The 24,752-nt window shown below is 51.6% G+C and overlaps 2 protein-coding genes across 58 annotated transcripts in view; one reads left to right on the forward strand and one right to left on the reverse strand.

Annotated features, from left to right (window-relative positions):
* CDC42BPA (CDC42 binding protein kinase alpha) overlaps positions 1–4,676 on the forward strand; it is a 327,482-nt gene extending 322,806 nt beyond the window's left edge. For all 34 annotated transcript variants that reach the window (XM_017966458.4, XM_078356686.1, XM_078356692.1 and 31 more), the window contains one exon: positions 283–4,676. In XM_017966458.4, the coding sequence (XP_017821947.3) occupies positions 283–414 (132 nt within the window). In that variant the 3' untranslated portion in view covers positions 415–4,676. The remainder of the gene's footprint in view (positions 1–282) is intronic.
* Positions 656–24,752, reverse strand: part of COQ8A (coenzyme Q8A) — a 44,803-nt gene continuing 20,706 nt past the window's right edge. For 13 of the 24 annotated variants that reach the window (XM_008985298.5, XM_008985293.5, XM_078356699.1 and 10 more), the window contains 11 exons: positions 15,853–15,927; positions 12,280–12,402; positions 11,674–11,759; positions 11,402–11,542; positions 10,831–10,912; positions 10,613–10,706; positions 10,236–10,377; positions 9,832–9,939; positions 9,557–9,622; positions 9,190–9,276; positions 7,524–8,621 (listed from right to left, as the gene is read on the reverse strand). In XM_008985298.5, the coding sequence (XP_008983546.1) occupies positions 8,337–8,621; positions 9,190–9,276; positions 9,557–9,622; positions 9,832–9,939; positions 10,236–10,377; positions 10,613–10,706; positions 10,831–10,912; positions 11,402–11,542; positions 11,674–11,759; positions 12,280–12,402; positions 15,853–15,927 (1,289 nt within the window). In that variant the 3' untranslated portion in view covers positions 7,524–8,336. Of the gene's footprint in view, positions 1,586–7,523; positions 8,622–9,189; positions 9,277–9,556; positions 9,623–9,831; positions 9,940–10,235; positions 10,378–10,612; positions 10,707–10,830; positions 10,913–11,401; positions 11,543–11,673; positions 11,760–12,279; positions 12,403–15,852; positions 15,928–24,752 lie in introns of those variants that run through there. The other 11 variants (XM_078356706.1, XM_002760574.6, XM_078356705.1 and 8 more) reach the window with 1 other exon arrangement.

Raw genomic sequence — 24,752 nt, forward strand, 5'->3', positions numbered from 1 at the left:
GCAGCAAGACCAGTCACTTGGGTTGCAAACTGCCATTTTCCCAGAGATGTTCAAACTTCTGGCTTTTGTGTGAAAATACCATCATCTTTAACAGAAAGAACTGAGCATGTATGTTCTGTGCCTCTTCCTCAGCTCATAGAAGGGGCTTTATACTGACAGTAAGGAAGCCCCATGGGGTTATTTGGTCAGGGTGGCTGGAGGGGACAGAGGTAATCTGAGCCCCTCTGCCTGTCTCCCCTTCTCCCCCTGCATCTCACTGATGTGTTACTTTGGGTCTTACAGGACTCTGACTCTCCAAGGCATTCCACGGCTTCCAACAGTTCCAACCTGAGCAGCCCCCCAAGCCCAGTTTCACCCCGAAAGACCAAGAGCCTCTCTCTGGAGAGCACTGACCGCGGGAGCTGGGACCCGTGAGTTGCCTCAGCACCGGGACCTCTCGCTCTCCACTCCCTGCCACTTGCCTCCTCTCACTTTCATCTCTTCCCTCCACCTCGGCCTGAAAGCCACCAGGGGCTGGCAGCAGTAGCAGGACAGGGATTCAGAAGTTCTGACAACCTGACTCTCAGATCCACGCCCCCAGCCTAACAGCAACAGCAAAGATAGACTTTCCATAGCAGCTTAGATTTAACATTGATTTCATTCCATGCACTTAGAGTTGCTTTCAGTAACATTTTATTCCTCCCCCAAAGGTAGCTTAAATAGACGGATTACACAAATGTAAGTGATAAGAATAAGATTAGACAGATTTTGTTTTCACAGTAGAGTCTCATTATAGTCCCAATTCTCTGCATCCAAAGGGGAGAATCCATCCCTGGAGTGGCTCACCAAGCTCTTGTACTCAGCAACCACGGTGAGAGTCAACCTGATTGTTGCCAGGAAATCCTTATGAATTAAAACAATGCATATTTTACTACAATACAGAGTTTAAATGAATACATAAATGTAGAAGTTAAATACTGAATGTATATAGTCAAAAGAAGCCTCTTGTATTCAACAAAAGATGGATGCATATATAAGAGAGATGATTTAATTTAAAGAAATGTGTTGTTTCTTGTCTGTCTCCCAGCTAAGTAATGTAAAGGGTAGAAAGGCCTCAAGCTCACATTTTTAGAGGGAGAGGAGAGGTCCCTTTATTGCCCTGTCCTCAAACTGGTCGTAGGCTCCAGTCACCTGGGGAGCTTTAGAAGACATTTGCAGACCCTGGTTTTGCTGTTCCGGAGTGTGGGCTGGGCACCAAACATTTGCAGCCACTTCAGCAGCAGCAGCAAAAGGCTAACTCCTCTCTACCCAAGACGTCTCTTTTCCTAGTGGTAGAATTTGAACGCTTCTCACTTTTTATTGTACTTTGTCTTCCTCAGATAAATGTAGAAATATATGATTCTACACCTGATCCCTTCCATCTGAAAGGGTACAAGGAGTGTTGTAGCTTTTGAAGATCCAGAAAACAGTTTCTAAAAGTGCTTTTATTCCTGGTATAATCCTGTCCCTCCCTAAGTCACAGTAAAGTGTCCATCCCAGGGCTGGAGACGCTTCCCAAGGAGGAGTCCATTTTGTTGAGGGTGGCTGTGAGTTTCTTCAGATAAGCCTGGGGAAGAAAGAAAGGCTTTTATTACCAAATAATGTAAAACCTCAAAAGCAAGGGCTTGAACAGCCTTAACCAAATATTCCCCTTAGCCAGTGGAAAATGGATGGGACAACCCCAGTGCACAGGCCAGGGTGAACCCAGCGTGGCGCTCAGGCTGGGTTCTCTTGGGTGCTGGATTGTGGTGGTAGTGGCATTTCCAGCTGGATTCCTCCTGTTGAAGTTGCCATAAGGAAGTGAGATGCAGAACCAGCAGTCTATTCTACAGAGTCATTTTACCAGTTAAGCACACAAGTAGAGAAAGAGATAAAAATAAAAATATCTCATGGAAGGGAAGAGATTTTGCCACTTTCACTTTTCGCTTAAGTTTCTCTGAGAAATAGAGACAGGAGTCTGTCTTTAAAATTCAGCAAAAATGAAGAGTTTTCCTGCGGTTGCTAACTTGGGTTGCAGTGTTTAAGGCCATCATTTCACTGCTGCTGTGACTCCACCTCTGTGTCACTGGCAGCAGCCCATGCTGGCCTGCAGCATGTGCAGAGAGCTGAGGCTGTTTCCAGATGATGCTGCTCTATGGAGAAGGTTCTGAGATGCAGCAGGGGAAGAAAGATCCTGCTGGGCATTCCATTGCAAGCGCCTATAATCAGGAATTTTCATATAACAGCTTTGACATTTAAACATTCTGGGTTTGGTGCCGGCTCAGATTTGATTATACTTTATTTTGGATAGGTGTAATTCACTGCACAGTTCTGATCGCCAAAATCTTTCTGCTTTTTGGAAAGAAGTATAAAAATACTTTTGTCACCTGAATACCAAGGGTTGGGCCTGTAGTTGGGTCACTGTCATATGTCTTGGTAGATCCTTGCCCTCGTCACTCCACGTGAGAGAAGGGGGTCTGCTGGGTGCTTGTGACCAGCTCACACCCCTCCTCTCCACCCTCCCTTCCTCTCTTTCCCACTCTCCCCAACCTCCGTATCCTCCTCTTTCCTTTCCCCTTGCCTTTTCCTCTCTCCTTTTTCTTCTCGGGCAGGGAGGAGGCCATCTCAAGCCAAGATTAACAGGACCCAACATAAGCCATTACTTTGTAGCTTTGACGAGTAATTGTGAATTTTTGTTGCCTATAGGTGCTTATTTTTCAAAGGATGCTTTTGGGATCAAAATATAACCCTACCGAAAGTCTAGGCTCCAATGCAACGGGTCATACTCTTCAACCTCCCAACAGGGCAGATGAGAGAGAGCTACCGAGGCTTGTCTTGGTTGCCAGGCTAACTGGGTGGCTTGTCCATATTCACCCGTGGATTGCCCCACAGTTCTCTTTGATTTTTCCACTGCAATGGCAGATAATCTCTTCTGTTGTAATAGAGCATTTCCAAACGTGCAGGCTCTAAAAGCAAGGCTTTAGGGGAGAAACACTACCAAGGGTAATAGTTTTGGGGAGGTTTTTCCCACAACAATGATTATCCTACTGGCTTTATCCCACCCTTAAATATGAAGCCTGTTACCTCCAGAAGCTTCTGAGAATGATTTGAAAAGACAGAGTGGGTTCCAGAGGAAAAAAACATAATGACCATTCAGAGGCGTCAGTAACAGCTCACAGAAAAGCTGTTTTATTACTATCTGAAGTCATCTTTTGTTTTCATGCCAGACGTTTTAAAACTTTATATGGCAGCAGGAACTTGTTTCTCAATGGAAACATACATGCAGAGGCATTTCTGGGATAGTCTATCTGCGTTAGTATTTGGTGCTATCTATGTCCAGCCAAGTTATCTACCCTTGAATTCTAACTAATCATGTTTTGTGCTTTGGTGTTTAAAATTACATACATATATATATATATTTCTTTTTGCCAAAAACAAAAGGCTTGCTCCTTGTCAAATGATTGCTAAAGTAGATCTTACATTTTTTGTTATATGTATTTATACACACCCCCAACACACTTGGTGATTTATGTTATTTCCCAGGGAGGGCAGCTTTAAGGCTATGAGATACAACTAAAAAGGGCCCAGCTATTTGGTTTTCCAGCCAATTATTGTACCCAAGCTTCAGGGAAGAATCTGAAATTCCTGTCTTGTTTACAGCAACAATCTGTCATTCCTGGCTGGCTCTCAGCCTCTCTCTTTCCATAGGTTATAGAATTATGTCATTTTGTTACTTAGCGGCCACATCTGTTTCTGAGAAAAACTGGTTACATTTATGTGGCATCTCAGGTATCATTAAGGAAAAGCCAGAGCAGGGGTGAGCAGACGTCAAAAGCACGGACACAGCAGGGCCATTTGCCGCCTTTGGCTAGGATCACAAGCACTGCGGTCTCCCAGCAGGTGGGCCTTGCCAAGCCTAAGGCTCCCCATCCACTCTAGACAGAGGGGTACTCAGAGCAGCCAGGCGCTCCTGCCAGACTGTGCCGTAGCGCACATCCGCTGAGCACAAAGGGTTGAATTGGGCACTCCACTCCCCACTCTCTCTGGCCCAGCCCTGAACTAGATGAGCTGCATTTCATTGAGCCCATTTTAAAACCTCTTTCCTTGTTGTGACTTATTGCTACCCAAGTCCAGAGTTCTCTGTGCACTCCTGCTAGATAAGGAGGCCTCCCTCTTCGGAGTGCAGGCTCCCACCCAGCACCGGCAGCAGGCTGGGCACCCCTCCCTACACACGACACCAGTGCAGGTCTGGGGGAAGCTGACTCCAGTCAACCTTGAAATCTCATGAAAACAAAATGACTTGCCTTTTTATTTGATAGTGTAATATCATTTTATACATTTTTTAGGGTTTTTCTTGTAATATTGTACAGTTTTGCATGGCCTGGTGTGATCATTTTTTGGTTAGAATATAATGCTGACAAATATGTGTGACAGAGGGGGAAAGAGATATTGCTTTAGCCTGTCACTCATTATTTTTTGTTTGGTTTTTGCCCTCAATGTGTTAGGGAACTTTATAAAGCGATCCTCTGCTACCAAACAATGATGTGGATTCTTTTGCACAGAAATATTTAAGGTGGGATAGTAAAAATGTCACGAAAGACTCCTCACCAATATTTTATGTTGATATCACTTAATATTAACCAGACTTTGATGTATTGCAATAAAACAGAGAACTGTTAGCATCGAGTATTTTGTCTTTTTAACAGCCACTGGGAAGTCTGAGGAATAGAGAAAGGTGCTGCCTCTCCACATCTCACTTCTCTCGCTTTCTGCTGGCTTCCCTCCTCATCCAGGCTGCTTCCTTACGCTGTAAAAGGACATGGGGTTACTTTGCCCCTGTGGTTTAATCTAGGATTGTCTTAATTTCTTCCTTAGCTCAGGTAAGAGTCATGTTAAATTCTCCTGAAGCTTTCGACTCCCCTCTCCTGGCCATAACATCCCTGTTGCTGTTACTTCAGTCCACAAGACCAAGCTCTGCCTGCATGAGGTTTCCTGAGTGCTCCTGACAGTGTGAATGTGGGGGCAGTTTGACTTTGTGTCACTTAAACGGAACTGTTACTGCTTTTCTGGAGTTAGAATGGTGCACCTAAGAACCTACAGGTAAAGTCCAAGGGTGGCATTAAAGGAACTCCTAAACTGGTGGCAGCTAAATAGTTATTTGGAGAACATTCCCGGTTGCCCATGGAGTTGACATTTGTGGCTGTTACTGTTATGTTGGCTTGCTATAATGTCAGCTGTGCAGTGCTTTAGAACAGGGCTTGGCAACCCTTTTCTTTCAAGGACCAGTTAAGAAATCCTCGTGGCTTTGTGGGCTGTATATCTAGTTCTTTGCAGCTCCTCAGCTGCGGCATTTCAGTGCAGAAACTGTATTAGCCTACTACACACATGAAGGAGCGTGGCTGCGCTCCAGCAAAACTCAGAGAATTCAGGGCCCTTGGGCCATCATAGTTTGCCAGCCTTGGTTTGGTCCCTTAGTGCAGACTGTAAGACCAGACTCTTGTTCCAAATCCTGCTTCTGCCACTTAACCTCTGGGCTTTTTTTTTTTTCCTCTATAAAAAGGCCTGCTTGGAGTGTCACGAGTTTATATAGAAAAGCACTCAGAATTAACTTCTAGCCTATGGCTCAGTGTTTTGTCCTTGAGTAACCACCAAAGCCTACAGTAACAAATACTATTTTTGTTGCACTGTGTCCAGCCCTTCACTAGATGTTAGAGATAGAAAGGCCCAGAAAATCAAGTCATAATTTGCCATGTTCTCATGCCCCACGTCCTCAGTGTGAATGGGTGAGCATGGAGAGTAGTTCATCACGATACAGGAGAAGTCAAAATGTGTGTCCAGTTTCAGAGCTGGCTTTACTGGGAATTAGAGTCATTTGCAATCTAGTGATCCCCACTGTCTTCACAGGGAGTCCGCTAGTTCTTGGCTCTCTCAGACTTAGGGCACATAAACCGCATTCCAGTTTCCCTTAGAAAATTCCTCTCCCAGCAGTTAGGGTCCCTGTGGTTCCTGGGAAAGCAAATGCTGGCTCTGTTCTTTTCCCCTCCCTCCCCACCCCGCCATGCTACTACTTGACTTGTTTGGCTTGAGAGGAAGAGGCTGGCCTGGGTTCTGCCCCTGCTATTTATTCTGCAGGGTGGTGGCTCCAGATCTGAGTGCTGCAGAGTTCGCTAAAGAGCAGCAAATACCCTTCTGAGTAAGTACTATGAATTATTCTTTTTTACTTTAGGTTCTGGGGTACATGTGCAGGTCACGCAGTGTTGTTGCCTAGGTGCATACATCACCAGGTGGTTTGCTGCCTCTATTCCCTCTTTGACTATATCAGGCCTTTCTCCCCATGTTATCCTTCCCCACCCACCACTGTCCCTCCCTTGCCCCCCCTCCCCCCGCCCAACCAGCTGCTCCCAGTGTGTGATGCTCCTTTCCTTGAGTCCACGTGTTCTCATTTTCAGCGCCTGCCTGTGAGAATATGCAGTGTTTGGTTTTCTGTTCATGTCAGTTTGCTGAGAATGATGGTTTCCAGATTCATAATTCATAGTACTTACTCAGAAAGTTTGTAACAGTATTAATTAAAAACTGAAAAATATTTAGTGACCGAAATATTTGTAAATCTTTTTAATTTTAATAGGTCATTTTAGTCCTTTTTCTTTAATGAAGTCATTTTCATTTTTTCAGAAAAATGAATTCATATGGTGTATGATGTTATCTGTGTTTACCTCAATTAAAATCTTTGCTGCATAAAAAAATGAAAAAATATATGCACCCAATTTATTTAAAAAAAAAAAAAAAAGCAGCAAATACCCTTAAGAGGGCTGCAAGAGTTCTAGCCGGGATCTGACAGTGGTGCTGGGTGCCGGTGCTAGCCAGTTGGCCTCACGGACACCCCACAGGCCTCTCCATCCTGTCCCGGAGCCTGCTGGGTCTGTTACTCGGCAGTCCCAAATTTCAGAAAGCACATTTTCTTTAAGAACTCTGAAAGCTTATACCTCTGTAAGCCTCCTTTGGACCTCTGCGGTTTGCAAATGCACTTTCAAGTGCTCACAGGTCTGTAGGAAGGGCCCCAGCTCAGTGTCTAGCCTGTCCTATTACCTAGGAATGAAGCTGGCCCCAGGAAAAGCCACTTTTCAGGAAGTGGTCCTCAACTTCAGCTGATGTTTAGAGAGGGTCTTGCTGTGATGCAGACCTGGCACCAGCCCTACTGGCAAGTGTCACTGTCCTCCCACAGTTGCCACCATCACTGGGTACAGCTGCTTCAGCAGTGTAGTACAGCCTGCCAGGGGGCTGGGGCAGTGACACCACAGCCGCCTCCTGTTCTCCACCCCTGCCACCCTCCCCTCTTATAGTGAACGGGCTGAGCCTTTCAGGTTCAGGGCCAAGGGCCTCATGCTGAACCAGGCCCAAACCTTGCAAATAGGGTGTGACACTGAGCCTGCTCTAACCATGAGGTCAGAAAAGAAACACTACCACAAGCTAAAAGGTACAGCTCATCGTCATTCTCCAGAATACAGAAGTGGGTACCAGCACCAAAGCACTTCTCACAAGCGTTTTTATTACACTAAAACAACTTGATTCAATAATTAATTCAAAGACTTGTACAAAAATTGACAGAGCCTGTGAGGAGGCTTCGGCTGGAAATGGTGACACCTGCCTCTCTCCTCAGACAGAAGAAGGAAGCCCCACTCTGCCTTCCAGCAGCAGCCAGCGTGTGTCTGGCATTCCCTGTTCTGCTTCCATCCTCCCCCTGGGGCAGCAGTTCTTTAGAAACATTCAGCTGTCAAAAGTGAGAGCCAGCCCCACAGGCCTGAGCTTGCAGGCTGAAGGAGCACTTGTTGGCACTGTTAGATCAGCACCTCTCCGAGCTCCAGCCCACTGGCCGGAGAGGAAAAGGGCAGAAAACACAAATCTCACTCTAGAAACACATACACACACACCCTACTACACAGATGATAAAATCCCACAATCAGATCTGTGTTCTGGTTTCTGGGTTTTGAACTGGAGCAGAGGTTGCAAGGGAGTAAGGACTCTCCCTTCTGCTTAACATTCACATCAGGAAAAGAAAACAAAGTTGCCTTTTCATCTTCATCTACTTCTTTCAGAGGACACCCAAGGCAGACGGACCCAGCAGTGGGCTTCACCTTCACTCCTCTACTTCTCACCCTACAACCATTTAGTGACAGGAACTGTGGAACACGCTGGCTCCAGGTGGCCCCTGCCTCCCAGGAGAACCAGCCACCCCTTCTAACTGGGCAAAGGAGTTAAACAGAGCATTTCCACCACCTCCCTACTGGTTTTCAGCCTGTCTGAAGGACACAGTACCCTCGGAGCTGGCCTGGGCCCCAGCCCTACTGCTGGGCCTGCCTCCTGCAGTAGTTGCTATAGGCCTCCTCGAACATGGCCTTGCAGGGGAAGCGGGCCTTTAGCTTGGAGCAGATGAGGAAGGAGCCCCCCATCTTCCTGTGCAGGGAGTAGGTCTCCTCAGGTGGTGGGACAAGACGGTGCCTCAGCATGATGGGAATCAGGTTATGGATCTTCTCAGTGGTGCTCTGGGTGCCAAAATCAAAGGGCTCCTCAGAGGCGAAGGCCTCCCCCAGGATGAGGATGGCATCCAAGTGGGCGTCCTCCATGACCTGGGGCAGGAGAGGAAGGGTAAATGGCAGTGAGACACCAGAGCCCTCCACCAGCCTGGGTTCCTCCCGTGGTGCTGGAGTGCTGCCTTCTTACTCAAAGCTCTGCTGTAAACTGGATTACATCATGGTAACGAGCATAAACTCAAACCCACAGGCGCTGGGAACCCCAGGGTAATGTGTGAACTGGGCTGATGCAATACAAAAGCGGGTGGTGCGGCCTGTGGTACAATGCAGAGGATGAGCCTGCCTCGTGGCCCTCATTCAGAGTTTTAAAAAAACACTGTTCTGGCCAAAAAACAGTCCAGCGCAACTCCAAGCCCTAAGTGGGCGAGAGTGAAAGGCAGAAACAAGAGCGTCACAACAAGTCCTGAGTCCCCAACTCACCGGTTCTCAGAAAATCTCACGCACAGAGCACATCGGCATGGGCCGGGGCGGGCCCCAGCTTTCAGACCGTGTACAAGGAGGCCCAGGCTCAAGGGCAGCTGCCCCCTGTGCTGGCATCCGTTCCTAAACAGGGAGCTGGGCCCTGGATCAGCAGACCCAGGGAAACCTCCACAGCCCTGCTCACCTTGACCTCGTAGCCCGTGAGGAACTTCATCTCTATGGATTTTGCCCGCACAGTCTCCCTGTCCCTGTCTGCAGCAGCCCTGATGATCTGTGGAGAGGCACAGGAGGGGACCGTGGGCAGCACAGAAAGAAAAGCTCCGATATCCCAGGGAGCCAAGTGCCACACCCAGACCCACCCCACCCTCTCCATGCACAGGACCCAGGCCAGTGCTGTGACACACTTGGCAGTCACCAGACCTGAGGAACAGGCAGCGCAGATGAGGAATGAGGTCAGGACCCCAGTCATTCCCCCTGCCCCGAGTCCCCCAGCATCCTGTCCCAGCCTCGGAAAAACATGGACCAAGGCCAGGCCCCTCTCCTGACCTTACCTGAATGTAGAGGTCGGTGAAGGACCTGTCATATTCCCGTGTTGCCCCAAAGTCCAAAAGAGCCACCTGGGAAAAGACACCAGGAGAAGGTTGGCCCTGGTGCTCCATGATAGGGCTGTGGGGCCGGGGAGGGGTGCAACAGAGGGCAGTGAAGACCCCCACTCCCAAACCTTGAGTGCTCTGCTGACTCCTAGGATGAGGGGTAAGCCAAGGCCTCAGGCACCCCATTCAGAGCTCTTAGGCCGGGCTGCAGGTGTCCCCACCCTGGGGCTCACCTTGTGCTGCTGGGGATCATAGAAGAAGTTGGACCAGTTGGGGTCTGTCTGCATGAAGTGGAACTCGAACAGCTCCCTCAAGCACAGAACCAGGATGTTGTAACAGATCTGGGGACAGCACGAGGGGCCTGCATCAGGCAGCACCACACTGCCTGGTGCCAAAGAAGCCTCTGCCTCCTATTTTGCCCGCCCCACCCCAGGAACTGTTTGATTCCCAGTGTCACTTGAGCCAGGGAAGGCAGCAGCTTCCCTATGTCCCCCTAAGTCCCACTGGTGCTACTTCACCACCCCTCACCCCTAGGGAGCACCTCAGGACTCCAAGGCCATGGCTTACACCATTAGGTCACCAAATAGCCACACAGCAGGGCCACCCCGGCCCCACCTGTCTGCTGGCACAGACTCACCTCATTCCGAATCTCCTGGCTAAGCCCTTCGGCCTGGTCCAAGGGGAAGCCAGAAACCAGCTCTGTGGTCAGCACGTGTGGGCTGCAGAGTTCGTCCACGATCTCAGGCACGTAGAAGAAGGGGTGGCCCTTCAGCAGCTCCCTGGGTGGGGCAGGAGGTCACACCCTGGCCACAGCCCCTCCACACCTCCCCGACACACATACACACCCCACCAGGCAGAGGGCCCTTCTTCATCCCGGGCAGGGTGTGGCCTCAGCCCAGGCTGCAACCCAAGCCCTCTGCCCCTCAGAGCCAGAGGGGCTTTCACCAGCTGCTGAACGTGGTCCCTTCTGCCTCCCTGGTGGAAACATGCAAGGGGCCCAGCCAGGGGTCACACCTGAACTTTCGGGCGCAGGCAGCCTCCCGCTGGTAGTCACACTCCAGGGCCAGCTCCCGCCTCAGCACATCGATCAGGTGCTCAGGGAACAGGCCTAGGCGGAGGAGCAGGGCATCAGTGGGGAAGGGGGCTCTGCAGGGAGGCCCCACCCTGGTCCCCAGAGCCCAGTGCAGATTCCTGCCACCCACTCCTGCCCTTGACCCAGCCGCCCCTCAGACCTTCTGGAAGCATGTTGCTCATGTTCAGCACAGCCATGAGGTTGTTGACATCGCTGTTGATGCTCTGGGCCACGCCAGGGTACTGTGGGGTGGGGGCAGGGCAGGGGAGTTAGCCCAGGGAGACGAGTGGGCCCTGCCTGGGGCACTCCCACCTCCCGCTGGCTTCCCAGCTGTGTCCTGTCCCCAGCCCGCACCCTGAAGAACCAGAGCTAAGACCCAGCCATGCTGCCATGACCTCTGGACACCATCACAGCCTCAACCACCTTCTATTCCTGCCTCACTCCACCCCCAGGAACAGCTCAGGGCCACCAGCTCCGGCCACAAAAGGCAATCACTTGTCCTCTGTCCCTGCCCATCCCAAACCAAGCTTGCCGGGGGCCCCTCCGTGCCCCCAAAGTCACTCATTTAACAAATACTTCCCAAGCTTCCAGTGCCAACTAGGCACTGGGGCCAGGACACTACACAAGGCCCTGCCAGGGGATAGGGTGCCCTTCAGGGCATGGGGTGCAGAGGCCCCATGAGCCAGGCCCAGGCTCTGCCCCCAACAAGCACCGTGCACCAGGTCACCTACCTGGATCTTCATGGCCACCTCTCGACCGCCCTTCATGCGGGCGAGGTGCACCTGCCCAATGGACGCAGCGGCAAAGGGCCGCTCCTCGAAGTACTCCAGCTTGTCCCGCCAGTTGGGGCCCAGGTCGTGATTGAGAGTTTTCTGGAGAGCAGGGCCAGGGAGAATCTCTGAGCACAGCCCTACCTGGGCCACCCAGAGAGGCCCCAAGTCTATCCCCTCCACCCAGTGGGGACTGAGGGCCCAAAGGGCAGGTAGAGCCCTTGGCTTCTCACCATCATCTGTTTCAATGGCATGAAGTCCGCACTCTGCCGCACCCGCTCGAAGATCTTGGCCAGGTGGGGGTTGATGAAGGCATCGTCTGGAAGGCAAGAGAGTGTCACAGGGTGAACCTGGGGATGAAAACGCGGCCTGGAGGGATACCAGGCCAGCAGGACCTGGACAGGGGTGCTCTGGCCACCATGCCCTCCCCACCAGGAGCACAGGTGAGGCCAGACAGGAGCCCTCACAGGCACCCTGGGCATCCCCAGAGCCCCAGCCTCAGCCCAGCCACCTGAGAAGGTGGGCTTTTTACACACAGCATGCAGAGTTTTTCATAATTACAAAAGAAATTTGGAAAATGAAACATAGTAAAATGTTGAAATGTCCTGTGGTCTGATGGCCTCCAGAGAGCAGTTTTTCCTCTCTGCTCTTTTTCCCATGTGTTTTTTAGAGCCAGAGCCACCTGCCTAGAGACCACGCCTATTATGCACCAACATCCCTCCCCAGGCCACACACATCTTGCCCACTGAGCTTTGGTGGGGCAACTGCTCCCCACCCTGGAAGTTGACCCCAGCAGCAGCCCACACAGCCCCGGGACAGCGGCCCCTGCAGCCACTCACCCTGGATGCTCAGCATCTGGCCCAGCTTGAGCGCTGCGCCGCGCACCTTGCAGAGCGTGCGTACGATGCGTTCAGCATTGGCCTCAGACAGGAAGGGACTGGAATCCAGCACAGCCTTCTTCCCTGTGGGCGGGAGGGGTCACCATGGTAGTTGCGGGGAGGGGCTCTGGGAGTGGGATGGCAAAACCTCTCCTGGGCATCCATAAAAGCAGCAACACAACTTCACTGTTCCATGTCCACCTCCCCAAGCCTGTGTGAACCACATCCCAGGGCCTACTCCAGCACCTCCCAATACACACAGGCATGCACACATACATATGTACACATACACACACCCACAGAAGGCTTCTCCCCTCCACGTGGGGACCTGGCAGGCAGTGACAGCGCTGTGGTGCTGCCTGTGACTGGTAGGTGCGTGGGAAAAGGCACAATCAGCTGGAGGTGGGGGCAGGACCAAGAGGGAGGGAGGGCACCCTGGGTGAGGAGGGGCCAAGCCTTTGCCCTGTGCGCCCCGACCCAGGGCACTGCACAAAGGTCCTCTGCACCCATGGGGTTGGCATGCATTTGTCACAAGGGGCCAAGTGGCTACAGCCAGAGCCTGTCCTCAAGGGAGGGGCACTCAGGTCAAGGGCAGCACAACCCCCTGGTGCCCATCTCTCCTCTCCAGCCAGCTGACAGCAATGAGCATGCAGTGACCTCAAGGGTGCAGTTGGGCTTTTTCCAGTCCACCGGCGGGGAAGGCTGAGGGCCATGACTCAGGAGCAACAGAAGGCCAGCTGAGTCAGCTGCCAGCAGCTGTGTGGCCCAGGGTGGCTGGGTCCCCTCTGGCTTCTGCCCCCTCCTGGGCCATTCCTGGGCCATCAGCTCAGCACTGCCTAAACATGGGGGTGTCCCTGTCCAGAAGCGCAGAGAGGCCTGAGCAGGAATCTAGGGGTCTGGGTCCTTCTGCCTTCCCTGAGCTCCTCTGGTCCGGCCTCTAGCCCTTGTGACATTCAGAGCTTCTCCTGCCCTCTGTCCAGTGAATCTAGTTAGATATGAAGCCCCCCAGGAGGCCACAGTGCAGCTTCCTCCTCTTTAGCTCCCATAGCACCCGGCACTTGCCTCAGCTCAAATCACTTCCAGCCTGGCACAGTGCTCAGGTGGCACAGAGCCGGGACCCCAGCAGGGAAGAGAGAGGTGACCGTGCCACTGCCCCCTGCCCCGGAGCTGAGTGCAGCCTGGCCCCTGAGAAACCATGGTGGGGTGGGCCACCCTAAGAATAGAACAGGAGCCTCAGAGAAGAACCATATCTGCCCAGAAGTGCAGACAGCTGCATTGAAAAGGGCCGGGTTCTCTCTGGGGTCCCAGACAGCAGGAAGGGCCTTGGGAAGGTGGGAGATGTTAGCCCCGTGGGAAGAGGCTGAGCTATGACCCATGGGCAGAGCCAGTTCAGTGCAGAAGGAAAGGCAGTCAATGTCCCCTCTGGCCCCTAGCCCTGGGGCACTTGTGGGCTGGAGGCCTGGGCCTCGGTCCCTGGGGAGGGGCAGGCAGAAAGGGAAGACATGGGCAGAGGTCACTGCCCCAGAGGCCAGAGGAGGGAGTATCTCATCTCTCTCTTCACGATACACAGAGCAGTCCTGGGGTGGCAGCAACACTCCTGAGAGATGGGGACGGTGCCTGGCCCAATCTGGGCTTTCCCAGGTAGCCCGTCAGCAAAGCTGGCCAATCTCACAGGCTGGAGGCATGTCCCCTGCCCAGGCAGGGCTGGCTATGAGGATGAGCCAGCATGGCCCAGGCTACGGCCCCCAGCTCAGGAAAGGCCCTTCCAGGGCAGAGCTCAGCCGAGGTGGCTGGTCTCCAGGCCAGAGGGTGCCAGGGCCTGGGCAGGAAGCTGGAGCACAGTTTGGGGCTGCCCAGGGCCATCCCACTAAAGCCTAAGCCTCAGGCCCCACTCTCAGAGCTAACGACACCCAGGCCCCTTAACCCCCAGCCTGGGGCCACCACTGACCCTGACAAAGGACACCAACTGTAGGTGTGGGGCCAGACTGGCCTCTTCCTGGCTTGGACAAGGTAGTCTGGAGAGCAGCCAACGTTGGAGGGAACAGTATGGGACAGTAGGGGAAGGCTGACTTCTTCCAGAGAAACGCAGGCTTTATTTCCCAGAGGGTTTCAGCACCAACACTAAAAATACCCTTGCTAAGCCCTCTGTCCTTAGCCCCTTCCAAGGACATGCATGCCACCTGTGTCCCCAGGACTCAGTTGGGGCCTATGAGATGGACTGGTGCCCTCACCCCAGAAGGGAGTGTTGGTGAGTGGAGGGGGGCTGTCTAGGGGGCAGGCAGGGCCTCCAAGGGAGGCTGGCACAGGCTGGCAGGCAGGGCTGTGAGGGCTGCAATGTGGCCAGACACTGGGTGTCACTGGGGTCCCCATGGACGGGGGTGGAAGGGCAAGATACCAGAATGAGCCTATTCCCTGAATGGGCTGGGGCCAGGGGACTCGGCCCAGAACTCCAAATGCACTTAGGGAAATCCAGCAAGCAGACAGCTCCCTCGGCACTGCTCTCCACACCCCAGGCCCTGCTAACAGGAAAGCCCCTGCTGGGTTGATCTGGCACCTACCTGGCCCTCGCCCATGCCTGGGGAAGCCTGAAGACACCCCCAGCCTGGTGCTCACAGGCAGAGGCGGCAGGAGCTCAGTGTCCCCCACTCCTCATCACAGTGGCATGAATACCCAAAGCCTCAGTGTGGCCGGTCTGCAGAACCTCTCCACAGAGGCCTAGCCACAGCAGGCCACCAGCCTCAGTGGGATGAGTGTCCTGACCTGACTGACCGCCTGCCTGACCCTGGCTGTGACCTTCACCTCAGGGGTGAAGAGGTGCCTCTTCAGAGGCTGCAGCCTCCCCAGGTTACTGAGCTGGTGAGGAGAAGCCTTCAAGGTCTGCCCCAGGAGTGCACACCTCCCTGCCCCCAGCCATGTCTGACCCAGCCAGACCAGCAGGCCACGGGGGCTCACAAAGAGTAGAGCAGCGGCAAAAAGTGGGTGTGCAAGGGGCTGTGCAACGAGGGTGTGCAAGGAGGTGTATGGGCGTGTGGAGGGTATGTAGATGAATGTGTAAGGTGTGCAGTACGTGTGAGGGTGGGTAAGGGTGTGCATGTGTGCAGAGGGGGGTGTGAGGGGGTGTGCAGGTGTGTGGAGGAGGGTGAGGGGTGAGCAGAGGGTGTGTAAGGTGTTCAGGTGTGCAGTGTGTGTGCGGGTGGGTGTGTCGGGCTGTGCGTGTGTGCAGAGGGGCTGTGAGGGGGGTGCAGGTATGTGGAGGAAGTGTGCAGGTGTGTGGGTATGCAGGCAGCCAAAAGGAAGGGTCTGGGTGGCCACTTGGGGCTGGGAGGAGGAAGGGCCTCCAGCCTCACCCTCTCTAAAGCAAGTCAGTCCATCTCTATGAACAGCCTCACCACCCCACAGGTGCCGCTCACATGGAGCACCATACGAATGTGGCCCAACTGGCTGACACTCCCAGAGCACAGGTGTGGCTGGGGGCAGTCAGGCTCAACCCTCCCAGGGCCCACCCTGCCCCTCCCACTGAAGGACCCGGCTGACCTGAGGGGTCCTCGGAGCGCAGGCTCTTCTTGGCGACCTCTGCCAGTGCCCCGAAACCCAGACCCACGGCCAGACCTGCAAGGGGGAGATGGAGGGCACTCAGTGCTCACACAGGGCCGGGCCACCCCCGCCACCCAACCACAGGGCCTGGGCAGCGCCACACAGACACCACTTGCCCCAGGGGCCCTCGGTCCAACGCCACATCAGCGTTTTCAAAAGTGGGGAACAAGGTGGGAGATGCACACCCGTTGTCTGAAGAGAACATTTGGCTCTAGAGAGGTGTCTAGATTCATGCGTCCCCACCCCACGACATCACCTTTGATAATTCACAGACTTGGGCACACAGACACCCCAAAGTAATGCCAGCTGGGAAGCACTTGTGAAGGACCCAGCAAAAATGGCAAGAAAGACAGGGGATGGCCCATAGCCAAGTCCATCCTGACCACACAGGGCACCCCCAGAACCACCCACCCCCTTCAGGTCTGTCTGCAGAGCCTCCACTCACCTAGACTTCCCTAATTCACTGGAATAGGAAAGGTGCTGCCACAGGCAGACAAACCACTTGGTGAGAGTAAGAACACTTTAGGTTATCTCCCTAACCCAAACCCTCAATGGCGGGGCTCAGGGCGAGCCCTCAATGGGGAGTGGAAGGCCCTCTCGCCCATCCTGCCCTTTCTGCAGGGATGGCAGGCACTGATATCTGACGACCGCAGGGTGCCAGGCCTTCCCCTTCTCCTCCTTCACAGTCTTCCAAATCAAAGCCCACCAACACCTCATTTGTCCAAAAATCAATCACTGAATGATCCCAGCTGTTCAAGAAAACCACCCCCATCTCCCGACCCCTGCCCAAGAGCCCAGCAGGTCCACTAATGTCCACACCTCACGCAGGGCCAGTATTCTCTTCCTTTATACCCAGCTCTAGCTGGCTTTCCAGGGCAGGCATGGGTAAGTAGACAGAGGGTTAAGAGCACCTGGCTGAGCACTGTGACCACGCAACATCGCAGCCCCGCAGTCCGGCACCCAGGCAATATCGCAGCCAGGGGCTGTCAAGGGGAGCGGGCTCACACCAGGGCACTCTCTTTAAGGGGCAAGGAAACTGGCATCTGCTTCCATGTTTCCAAATTCTCTATAATGATTGTAGATGACTTTTATGAAAAATACAGAACTTGCTGAAAATGTAATGAAAAGTAAATTTTAAAAATAAAAAGAATTTTTTATATGTTTTTGCAATACATTTCACCCACCCCTGGGTAACACTGCACCCTCCAGGTCCCCAGCTGTCCAGGCAGCCCCTGTGTCACAGGCTGCCGTAAGGGCTGAACACAAGCATGAGTGCAGCGCTCACGCTCACGGGCCGGGCACACACAAAGGCCACATGAGCAGCTGCTGTTGTTCTTATTACTCTATTCAAAAAGGCTGGACGGGTGCAGACCAAAAGAAACAGAAGGCAAGCCACACATATCATTGTAACTTTTCTAGTAGCCATATTGAAAAAGGCAAGAAGAAATATGTAAAATGAATTCAAATAGCATAATTTACTTAATATATCCAAAATGTATCATTTCAACAAGTAATCAAAATAAATGTTAGCGAGATTTTACACTGTGCCTGTGCATGAAGCCTCCAAATGCCACGTGTGTTATACTCAGCACATCCCGCTGTGGACCAGCTGCACTTCCAAGGCCCCACGTGGGCAGCGTGGGGCAGGATAAGCTGAGCCTCCTGGCCCTCAGGGGTAATGACACATACATGGTACAGATGTCTGCTGTGCTGGGACAGGGGCACCAGGGTCTGTGACTGGCCAGTACATCAGCTGTTTCTCTCACTGTGGAGAGCGCTGGGCTCAGGGCTGGGAGCCACAGTCCCCGCTTAAACATGAACTCCCTGATACCTCCCACCTCTGCCCTGCCAGCACTCGAGCACACGATCTGACTTAGCAAAATAAACGAAGGCAGGCAACGTTAGCATGTGCACTGCAGTGACCTTCGCCAATGTCTCTGCGTCTAGATTCTTCTCTGCTTGGAGCAAGTCCAGAGACAAGCCCACAAGAGAGGCAGGTGGCTCCACAGGTTACCAGAGATGCCACAGCTGCAGGGTGGGCCACACTGAGCCCCTCCTGCTGCAGGCACAGGTGTGTTCCCAACACCCTCTGTCAGGACACCCCTCAAAATGTTCTCTGGCCACTTTTGGGCTCATAGCTCTCCACTGGCAAGGACCTGTTATTAAACAAATGACCAAAATAACATTCCAGAGAGGAGGCCTCAGGCCCCACATGTCCCTCAGGACCAGCCGGTGCCAAGCTGAGGTGCTACCCACTGACGGACAGATAGGCTCCGTCAGCAGGCTCCCCAGGTGGCAGAAACCAGCCCAGCTGGCTGGCACCCCTGACCTTGGCCTCACAGGCTTCTGCACCAGTGAACCCAGAATAAAGTGATGCCCTCCTGCCCTGGGCTCATTACAATGCTCAGGACCCCAGGCCAGGCTCTGCCCTCAGCCAGAACCAGCCAGCCCCAGAGGCAACTCCAGAAGACAAGCACCTCAGCCAAGATTCTCCGGGTCCTCATGGGACCCCACTCGGCACCCCCACAGCCCTTGGGACACCTCACACCTCTCCCTGCTTGGATTCACGTTAGAACTCTAAGAGGCCCCCCGGCTTGGCCTACGTGGCCAGAAAGGGAGTCCTGGAGGAAAACAGAAAGGGCCCAGCGCAAGCTTCAGGCTCTAAAGCCTCTGCTTCTGAGTGTTTCTCACAGAGAGAAGTTATGCAGCGAAGGAATGAGAGGGGAGGGAGAAGCAGCTTCTCCCCCAAGCAGGAGCACAGGCCAGTCTCATGTGACTTCTGGAGCCCAGCCCCCACATGGCCCCATCCTCCCAAAAGTCCCTCTGGGAGGTCATCAGAGCCAAACAGGGCCCTCCCTTGAGCAGTCACTCGGCTTCTGCCCAGGTGGACACCAAGAGGTTAAAAAAAAGCAAAACATCAAACACCTTCCAACAAACAGGGCCTTCCTAGCAGGCTGGGTGGAAAGTGCTTAAGGGCAGGGATGAGTAAGTCAATGTTCCTCACATTGGCTTTTCCTGCCAGAAACTCAGGCATATTTACAGAGCAAGGCTCTGGGGAGTTTCTCCACCAGCAAGGGGCAAAGATACAGCTAAAGATAAACAGCAGCAAACTACAGACCAGGTGCTAAGCCCAGGTTTTATTAAGGCATCCAACAACCCTCATCTGACAGCCAAGTCCATGCAGAAAATGCAGCAGCACAGCTTCCCTTTGCTTCAAGGTCTTCCTGACTCCCCAGTGATTCAGTCTTTGTCTGTCACCACCTGGTATCCTCCAGCTTCCCCCAGCCCCAGGAGAGGACAGGAGCACTGCACAGGAAGAAGGGGCACCAGAAGGCGAAGGAGTACCCTGTGGCTGTTCTCATAGCTTCTCAGGATCTGGCCCTCTGTTCCCAGAACTGGACTGGTGGGGGAAGGGAAGCCCTAACACAGCCCCTCTGGGGCCTAATTACAGAGCCTGGCCAGGCTCAGACTTCCGCATGCACCACTGAGGTCTGGGCTCTAGTCCCAGGGATGTCACAAATAAGCATATGGCCCTGGGTGACCAGCCTACTTCTTGGCTCAGCTTCCTCACCTATAACAGGAGAGAACAGGAACCACCCTCATCCCCAACACAGAGCTCCTGAAATACACAGAAAGCCCCTTTTCAAGAATGCTCCTGAGAAGGCAGAAAACTATGCTCCCGCACTGCCACCAAGGGTGCAAACTCTTGGATCTAGAATGCATCTATCTTGCTGCAAAGTGCAGAAGAGCGCTGGCATGGCAGGAAGCATGGCATGTGCCCTCAGCAAATTAGGCTGGCGTCAATGCACGCCACTTGTCGTTGGCCTTGCATGCAGCCCTGTCATCAAAGGGGCATCATGCCATCAGGCTGAACCCTTTGGCTTTGTGTGCTGCCCCAGGGGGTCCTGAGGTCCCAGCCAAAGGGTCCAACGGCATCACCGCTGTGGGATGGCTCTCAAGGCCATGGCAAGCCACAGTCAGGTCTCAAACGGTGTCTAGAAGCCAAGTGACATCATGAGTCTTTCACAAAACTAAGTCATTCCATTTTTTTCCTCTATCTTGAAGCATGTCCTTTATACTTTTGCACTGTTAAAATGTCCTTTGAAAAGATAAAGTGATAGTCTAGTTGGTGGTGGTGTTTTGTTTTAAATGTCCTTGCATGCAAAATTTTAAAAATAACCACCCTAAGCCTGTTCACCCAATGTTCACTTTAAATTTTACCACTGAGATGAGGGACACAAAAGTTTGGGGGGATGGGACACAATGGTCCAGGAGAGAGCTTTGCTGCTGGTACATTAACAGTATCCCAAGTGCACTGGGATCTTTGGGAAATTAAGCAGCAAGAGCCATCAGCTTTGCCTTTCAACCTAAGCAAGGCCTGTTTTCTAACATAAGAGAGTTATCTTACCTCTTAGAAAACCCAATGGAGTCTCATAAACTATATTTAAAAGCAAAGTATTTTTCTGGGAGTAAGAGGCCCTTAACCTCTTACCTTTTAAAAATAATAGGATACCCACGGGTCCACTCCCTCTACTCTGCATTCCCAGCCACTGACTGACTTCTTCTCATATAAGTATCTCCTCATTTTCTCAGGTCAAATTTCAAAATCCTTCCTACACAGAATCAAATAGAAAGCACAGACATTACTTCCGATTTCTTACTTTTTGTCTTCTCTTCCATTCTGCCTTAATGCTGTCGCTTGCAAGCCCCTGTGTGAAGGCCTCAGAACCAGCACAGAGCTGTACACAAGCAGCACTCAACTCCGTATGGCAAGTCTTCACTAGTGCCTACTCTACCCATCAAAGTCTCATTTCTGTGAGTGTCCAGTTCTCACTGCATAGTTACAGAGGAGATAAATCATCTCCTCTGCACCTGTAAGACTAAAGCACGAATGGAAAAAGGGATAGAGAATACAGAAAAGAGCACAGGAGACACAGGGGACAGAGGAAAAAGACCTAATATATGTGTAACTCGAGTCCCAGAAAAAGAGGAGAGAGAGAACAGAAACAATATTTGAAGAAATGACGAAAATTTTCCAAAACTGATGACAGATACCAAGCCACAGATTCAAGATGCTCTGTAAATCCCAAGAAGAGTAAACACAAAGCAACCTACACTCAAGCATGACAGTCAAACTGCAGGGGAACAAAAACAAAAAGGAAATCTTAAAAGCAGCCAGAGAAAAGAAATAAACCATAACTTTCAAAGAAACAGCAATAAAACTGATAGCCACATTTTCAAAAAAATAATTAAAGTAATAAACAATAGAGGAATATTATTAAAGTGATCAAATGAAACATATTTTCAACATGGAATACTCTACCCAGCAAAAATACCTTTTAAAACAAGGTACAATGACATTTTCACAAAAATAAAAACTAGGCTGGATGCAGTGGCTCACGCCTATAATCCCAGCACTTTGGGAGGCCAAGGCAGGTGGATCACCTGAGGTCAGTAGTTTGAGATCAGCCTGGCCAATATGGCAAAACCCAGTCTCTACTAAAAATACAAAAATTAGCTGAGTGTGATGGTGTGCACCTGTAATCCCAGCTACTCAGGAGGCTGAGAATCACTTGAACTTGGGAGGTGAAGGTTGCAGTGAGCCAAGATCATGCCATTGCACCCCAGCCTGGGCGACAACAGCGAAACTCCATCTCAAAAATAAATACATACATACATATATAAATAATTCTAAATCTGTAGGCAGCAAATAACATAGCTTCAACCCATATAAAGCACAAGTCAACAGACTAAAAGTAGGTAAATTCACAATCATATCAGACTTTTTAATGCCTCTCTGGATAGTTATTGAATAAGCAAACCAAAAAAAAAACCTCACTTAAAAATCTGATCGATATGAATAATAAACCAGACTAGATAGACAGATCACTGCACTCAACATGAGTTATCATCAGGTAAACATAAAACATTCACCAAAATATTCCCATTTACCATCAATGGCAAGACCCTTATTTCACAAAAGAGAAAACCCAGGTAGGCCAAAGGTCACACTGGAAGCAGAGCTGTCATTAAAGGCCAGCTATTATGATGGCCCAAAGTTCAGTTCTGACCCCATATCTAATACATGACCCTTCCTTTCACACCACTCTTTAATAAAATCTAATATCCCCAGGCCATCCTGCCCATAGCATCACAGTCAGCATGTCCTGTATGTGTAAGCACACACTACAATGTTCACACAACGATGAAACTGCCTAATGACATACTTCTCAGACTGAATCCTTGCTGTTAAGAGACACATGAGGGCCAGGTACGGCAGGCAGCTCATGCCTGTAATCCCAGCACTTCAGAAGGCTGAGGCAGGTGGATCACTTGAGGCCAGGATGTAGGCTCATCAAAATGAGCCCCTGGAATTGGAAAGCCCTTAACTTCCACTTCTATTCAGCTGAATATCCACTGCTAACCTCGCTAAGATGGGTCCCTGTAGCAGCCCTACCTCCCTGAGACCTACAGCAATCCCTTTACCTCATAACCCCAGTGTAAAAACTTCCCACAGTCTGCCAGTCTGCGCCTTAAAAACACCTTTCCAGCCCGGCATGGTTGTGCATGCCTATAATCCCAGCATTCTGGGAGGCCAAGGCAGGCAGATCACCTGAGGTAGGGAGTTCGAGACCAGCCTGACCAACATGGAGAAACCTCATCTCTACTAAAAATACAAAAATGAGCCAGGCATGGTGGCGCATGCCTGTAATCCCAGCAACTTGGCAGGCTGAGACAGAATTACAAACCAGAGGTTGTGGTGAGCCAAGACTGCGCCATTGCACTCCAACCTGGGCAACAAGAGCAAAACTCCACCTCAAAAACAAAAAAAAAGAAAGAAAAGAAAAAGAAATACATCACCTTTCCTCCATGAAGGGAAGAAAGGCTGGAAGTATTTTCTAGGAGAACAAAGTAGAGCAGTGCTACCGCAAATTGTTTGGACAGTGTCCCACCGGGAAGCTGCACATTTCACACCGCAGTGAAGAACATACTTAAATAGTATGTTTATGTCTCTGAAACTAAAATATCTTGCCATGTATACAGTTCTTTCTATGGATGTATGATATTCATTCTGATCTATTCCATTCTGTTTAACTTGTTTTTGTTTGAGACAGAGTTTCACTTTGCTGCCCCTGCTGGAGTGCAGTAACGTGATCTCGGCTCACCGCAACCTCCGCCTCCTGGATTCAAGCAATTCTCCTGCCTCAGCCTCCTGAGTAGCTGGGATTACAGGCACGCGCCACCACACCTGGCTAATTTTTGTATTTTTTTTTTAGTAGGAACAGGGTTTCACCATGTTGGCCAGGCTGGTCTCAAACTCCTGAACTCAGGTGATCCTCTCACCATGGGCTCTCAAAGTGCTGAGATTACAGTTAACTTGTTTTTTATATGCTGATTCTGACCCATTAAATTGATTTCACACTTACCAAAGGGTCATAACCTATAGTTTGAAAGCCTCTAGGTGAGGCAGAAGGCCCAGAATTCCCCACTAGGGCCAGAATGGCACGTTATTTTCTGACCTGGCTTCTGTTTGCTCCCATCCTGCCACCTCCAAGCCTGAAACATCACCTGCCAATTGCTTGGGCAACAACGTGAGCGTCTCTGAATCATAGCTGTGGGCAATTCTCCAGCACACAGACACCCACAGAAGGTGCCATCTATCAGGCAGGTATCAGCAAAGGCTCGAGAGGCTTCTGATGCTACAAAGCACCTAAGACCAGGGCTTCAGCAACGCTAACCCTGGCTCCTCTGGCTGCCCATAACCCCCACCCTCTGAGAAGAGCCCTCCACTTTTCTTTGCCTACACATCTTCCTATATGCAACCCCTTCACATCAGTCTCTGTGTTCTGTGCTCCTTAATCCATCACCCAAAAGGGTCTGACCTCTGCCTGCTTCCCCAGGACTTCACAGTGCCCCACCGGATTCTAATTCCCCGTCAACACTTTCATTTTGACCACTTCTCCCAAACAGCATGCATTACCTTCACCACTTCTCCCAAGCAGCCTGCATTACCTTCACCACTTCTCCCAAAGAGCCCGCATTACCCCCACCACCTCTCCCAAAGAGCCCGCATTACCCCCACCACCTCTCCCAAACAGCCGGCATTACCCCCACCACCTCTCCCAAAGAGCCCGCATTACCCCCACCACTTCTCCCAAAGAGCCCGCATTACCCCCACCACCTCTCCCAAAGAGCCCGCATTACCCCCACCACCTCTCCCAAACAGCCGGCATTACCCCCACCACCTCTCCCAAAGAGCCTGCATTACCCCCACCTTCTCCCAAACAGCCTGCATTACCCCCACCTTCTCCCAAACAGCCTGCATTACCCCCACCTTCTCCCAAACAGCCTGCATTACCCCCACCACTTCTCCCCACCCCACATTACTGCATTACGTCCACCACTTCTCCCCACCCGACAAAGACTCCCACTCGAGGACTGCACCAATCCTGAAACACGTCAAACTCAGCCTTCCGGGGACAGGCTCACCTGTCTAGAGTGAAGGGAAGAGGAAGAGGACAGAGAAAAGCTACCAACGTGAAAACAGGGTAGTAGTCTCACTCTGCGAGTGAGAAAAGACAGCCTCAAAATCATGGGAGAAAAGACAGCCTCCATTCAATATTTTAATAAGAAATACTACATGTTTTCCAATGACAAGCCAATGTGCAAAGCAGGTAACATGCCACATCTTCCAGGGGATAAGGACCATTAGACGCCACCAGGACAGCGATTCTGAAACTCATTCTGACAGCAGAACCCAAGAAGGTATGATACTCTATGAAGAACTGCTTGAAATGCTACTCCAGGAAAGGGAAATAAGCAAAACTCTTGTGCTGTCA

The sequence above is a fragment of the Callithrix jacchus genome, chromosome 19, assembly GCF_049354715.1.
Source record: "Callithrix jacchus isolate 240 chromosome 19, calJac240_pri, whole genome shotgun sequence".
Taxonomy (NCBI): Eukaryota; Metazoa; Chordata; class Mammalia; order Primates; family Cebidae; genus Callithrix; species Callithrix jacchus.